The sequence below is a fragment of the Nicotiana tabacum genome, chromosome 6 (genome assembly GCF_000715075.1).
Source record: "Nicotiana tabacum cultivar K326 chromosome 6, ASM71507v2, whole genome shotgun sequence".
Taxonomy (NCBI): domain Eukaryota; kingdom Viridiplantae; phylum Streptophyta; class Magnoliopsida; order Solanales; family Solanaceae; genus Nicotiana; species Nicotiana tabacum.
Genome location: NC_134085.1, coordinates 132014074 through 132018956, shown reverse-complemented (window position 1 = coordinate 132018956; position 4883 = coordinate 132014074). Strand labels below are relative to the sequence as shown.

The 4883-nt window shown below is 37.8% G+C and overlaps 1 protein-coding gene across 1 annotated transcript; it reads left to right on the top strand.

Annotated features, from left to right (window-relative positions):
- Positions 1 to 1016: 1016 nt before the first annotated feature.
- Positions 1017 to 4638, top strand: LOC107814502 (uncharacterized). The gene is made up of 7 exons (XM_016639934.2): positions 1017 to 1567; positions 2458 to 2573; positions 2649 to 2737; positions 2818 to 2892; positions 3156 to 3263; positions 3711 to 3806; positions 4051 to 4638. Exons 1-7 carry the CDS (start codon positions 1173 to 1175, stop codon positions 4324 to 4326), a joined length of 1155 nt encoding a protein of 384 aa, XP_016495420.2. The 5' UTR covers positions 1017 to 1172; the 3' UTR covers positions 4327 to 4638.
- The last annotated feature ends 245 nt before the right edge of the window (positions 4639 to 4883 follow it).

Sequence of the window (4883 nt, the reverse complement as noted above, 5' to 3'; positions counted from 1 at the left end):
AAGTGTAAAAACAACGTGTGTAATGAAAATCAATAAAGAAATAATCACTATTGTCTTTAGCCCCACGGTGGGCGCCAAACTGTTTACCTCAAGAATACGAGTAACAATTAAATTTGATTAGTGGTTTTAAAGATATGTGATTTAGTTCAATACCAATTAATAATCAGGAGATATGTAGTAGAAATGAAAGATAAAAGTGAACCAAACCAATGTTACTTAGCAGCAATGACCTCGAGCTCAGTGACCTCGAGGTAGCTTAAGGTAGTAAGAACAATTAAGTAATAAAGATAAAGCAAGAACAATGGAGCTAAAAGACAATGCTGATGAACAGTAGGCAAAAAGGTAGAGAGTATATTCTTTTCTTAGTGATGATCAGATGTCTTACAAATGATTGAGTCCCCTTTACATAATAGGGGAGCCCTAAATAAAGAATATTTCCATTTACGGTAAAGAATATTCTTGGTACAGCTATCGAACTGCCTAGTACGAAATAGTTCAATCATATCCGGGATTTGCGTCATGACTTTGAGGACGTGGCAAAAATCTAACTCGTTCTGGTACAAATCCATAACGGTACTATTTCGAGGTTGAGCACACCCAACCTCGGTATGCATCATGCTTCGCCTTCGACCTCGGGTCTGGTCCCTCGAGCTCGAACTTGATCTTACCCGGACTTGAACTTCGGACGACCTCTCAAGTGTCTAGATCGAAGGCACTCGATCTCGACCGTGTATAAATATATTTTGTGAAAATGTAAAATATTTTCTTACATTTTCCGATGTTTGCTAGTGAGTACAGATATATATATTATTATGGGAAGAGTATGTAATAAATAATAATAATAATAATAGCAGAAATCGGATAGTGTTTTATTTTGATATTATTTTTCAGAAACTAAAATCTGTTTTTCAATTCAAGAGCCTTTAGTTTTGGCCTCTATGCTTATAACTTGTGGTGACGGTCCACACACAGTGGTAAGATGACCTATTTGTCAAGTTGTGTAAAATTAAACTCAAAAGATATTTGCAATGCGGCTGAAACAAAACCATAGGAATGAAAGTTGCAACGTTGTCACCCCAGAGCCACACGTCGCACAATGATCATCTCTCAGCTCTGCTTCCTCTTTCTCCATCTCTCAACAAGAAGCTTCTTCTTCCTCCCGCTCTGAGATAATGAGCATCCTCTTTTCTCCTTTCCCAATCTTGGCTCCTCACTCTAAATTCTTCTCCTTGCCTTTGAAACCCAGAATAAAATATCATCAATGCAGAGTTGCCATAAAGCCACCACCCCCAAACTTCGACTTCAAGACTGAATTTTTCAGCGCTTCTCGGGATGCTATTGAAGAAAGTCATCCAGAATTGCTTGATTTGGCCGATAGTGGAACTCTGTTTCTGATAAAGAAGAGCCAATATGGACCTGTTCCAACATGGAGAAGCGAATTTGTGGAACCAGAAGCCATTTGGCTAATTGGAACAAACCATCTTTCTTTGGAATCGGCCGTGGATGTTGAAAGGGTCATTCGTGCTATTAGGCCTGAGAATGTGGTTGTAGAGCTCTGCAGAAGCAGGCAAGTAGCTCTGTACTAAATTTATGTTCCTTAATTCTTCTCTCTGCTTTATCCTGATGTTCTTGCTGCTTGACATTGCGTTTAGTTTGTTTTGGTTGTAGCTTGTGAGTAGTGATGGAGCCAGGAATTAATTCCAAAAATGCTTGAATGCAACATTTACCACTTGTCAAGGGGATTCCACAATGTATAGATACTCAAAAAAAATCATTTTTATCCTGATTATGCAATATAATTGTTCAAGAAGAGGATTCAATTGAAACCCCTTCCCAATAGGTAGCTCAGCCACTGATTGTGAGTTGTGATTAATGTGTCGTCCTATTGAGAGTCTTCCTAGTTGTTTGAGGGAATGAGTTGTTGACTCTTTTATAGTCTTGGACACTCCTCACCTCGTGAGCTAGTTTTAGGGTTGAGTTAGGCCCAATATCTGTTCTATGCCAATGATATCAGAGCTAGAATCATTCCTATTTTTCATTTAACCAATGTTGGGATTCCATGTTATGCTGTCACACATCATATGTTCAATACTAGGTGTGCTGGGATTTTGAGTCTCACACATTGGTTGACATGATGAGTTGTTCTATGATCCTGAGCAATCCTGACCTCATAAGCTATCTTTTGGCGTTGAAGGTCCAAGGTCCATTTTTTTCCACATTCTTGTTCGTGTTACTATAATTTCAATTACTCTCATGGGAAATAATGAGGGATGTCAAAGATATCTGGTATCATTTCGTGCAATAAATCACATTATGAATTGCTGCAATTTAGAGGGCGCCTATCGTTAATTTTCATGAGCTATAATTGTGCATTCTTGTCCCTCCAATTAATTTACATCAGGGGTGATTGTAAACTGGTTATCTACATAGCTTAACTTCACCTGTTGCAGAGTTCAGGGCTGGCATCATGTACATTTCCGAGGATAATGATCTCAATCAGCCTTTAAAATCAAACATGTTTTCTTTGAGTGGGACTGGATTTTTTGGTGCTGTTGGTCGTAGCATAAACTTGGGTAATTTCTAACCTTTTGCTTTGTATGCTATCTATGCCTACAGAATATGATTCATCAACCTATTTCCTATGATAGGAGGTCAAACTGCTCTAGCGTTACGAGTCTTGCTGGCGCTTTTCTCTTCAAAAATGTCTTCAGGTGTTAATCGTCCTTTTGGAGATGAGGTAGTTCTCGGGAAAATATTCCATATTACAAGGAGGATATTTCCAAAAATTTTAATGAAGTTTGCTGTTTCTATTTGTAGTTCCGCGCTGCACGAAAGGCTGCTGAGGACATTGGTGCTCAAATAGTATTGGGGGATCGACCAATAGAAATAACTGTATGCCGCACTTACATTTCCATTTCCTAGGTTAAATTTGGATTTAGTGAAGTGGTAATTTTTTTTTTTTTTTTGGGCAAGTTGGAACAACGATTCATATGGCTTCTCTTTTATATATTAGCTGGATGGTACTACATGGTCTTATATGTAAAGCAAGAGAAGTTAGTCTTCTCTATGCTTACGTCTGCCTGTCCTTATGGGATGTGCTATTTGGCCTTGCCTGTAATGCTAGAAAGTTTATTTTTATTTGCTTCTGTGTTCAGCTTGAACGAGCATGGACTTCGCTAAAGTGGAATGAGAAGATGAACTTGATGGTCTCTGTCTTTAGCGGAATTACCTCATCTGCTGAACTATCAACGAAGGCATTAAAGGTTTTCCCCCCATCTCTATGAGATTTCTCTGGATACTAACGTGATTGTTACTTATCAAGTTTTTCAACCATTATTTTTTACATGTATAGAACCTTGATTAGCAAATTAATTGGCTGGCAGAACCTAAGTGGCATTATTATACATGGATTTTTGTCCGTATTTCTTTAAGTATTAATAACAAAAAATTGATGCCTGGAGGAACACTCCTCCCTCTCCACTCTCCAGTCACCATCATCCTGAACGGCCAAAATGAAAAGGGACAAGAGCATTTTGTTTTTAAACTTCACTTTGTCTTTTTTAAGAGCTTTGCCAGTTGTCTGCTCTCTTTAGATGGAAAGTTGTGCTGGTAACATACATGAAATGCCATTCTATTTCCGACATGGTGCTCTGTACCTTATCTCTTCATAGATTTAAATTCCATTATCATTAATTTCTATGTTGTTGCAGGAATCAAATTCTGATGATAGCAATTTTCAACTGTATGAGAAGCTAAGCTTTACATATCCATCTCTTCTACAGCCACTCCTACATGAACGTGACACGGTTAGTTGGTCTTCCCTGAAATGTCTCTGATAACCTAGAACAAACGCAAACGTTTCATTGGGAGAACACATGCCTCTTTACGTTTCATTGGCAAAACTGGCACTGGTTTTCAGATCAAATTGAACTGAGAAGTGCCAATTAATTGATTTATCCATTAAACCATATTTAGGTCAAACTCTTTTTATTTTTCCAATTGCTAGCTAGTGACAGTCTTTTCTGTTTTTCCATGTGATTGTTACTATAGTTTCTTGCATGGTCTCTGAAAAGGAGTAAAGCAGTGAACAAGAGTAAGCAAGTGGTAGGAATAATTGGGAAGGGCCACATGAATGGAGTTATATATTCTTTGGTGTCTGATCAAGGAAACTTGCGTTTTCGAGATCTAGCTGGGAACAAACCTTCAAAGGACCTCTCTGGCCGGGCTACTACTATATTTGGAAACTTGCTAAGAGACACTGCAATTGGTTTCCTACTATGGCTATTATATGAACAAATAACCAGTGGATTGAAACTTATTGATTAAAAACTCTACTACCAACTTCCAGGCTTCTTGTTCGATCCAGAAAGACTCGACTCAATTTACACAGATGGATACTTGTATCTGCACAGCCATTAAGAAACAAAGAGCGACTCCATTTTTGTGAACTATTTCTCAAGCAAGGTAGCAGAGTGATCGAAGAGTTGTGAGGAATGGAATAGTTAACATCTCTCATTTTAAGCTTCGATGGTAATATAATATCTTTTCAAGAAATGTGCTTATAGTCTTCACATAGTTAAAGAAGATGAGCTACAATATATGTTCTAGTGGAAATCCTTCTATATTAGGAAAGCTCTACAATATGTGTTCTACTGGAAATCCTTCTACATTGGGAAAGTTCACTGGTGCTGGTTGGGTTGTTTATCAGTGTTTGGTCACAAGAATAGTGATTGATCTGAAAAATATATGCTCTGTTAAAAGGTTAAACTTTTTATTGTCAATTCTCGAGATGTTAAGACTTAAAAAAGTTCGGATCCATAATTGATGATTATGTTATGAAACCCGCAGAGTAGGATGGGAAACAAACTTGCAATAGAACATGA

Bases quoted from the DNA above. Each gene is read 5' to 3' on its own strand.
- LOC107814502 (XM_016639934.2), top strand. From the start codon at position 1,173: ATGAGCATCCTCTTTTCTCCTTTCCCAATCTTGGCTCCTCACTCTAAA. The intron at 1,568-2,457 runs GCAAGTAGCTCT...TGCAGAGTTCAG, and splicing joins GTAGAGCTCTGCAGAAGCAG to GGCTGGCATCATGTACATTT. The intron at 2,574-2,648 runs GTAATTTCTAAC...TTCCTATGATAG, and splicing joins TGGTCGTAGCATAAACTTGG to GAGGTCAAACTGCTCTAGCG.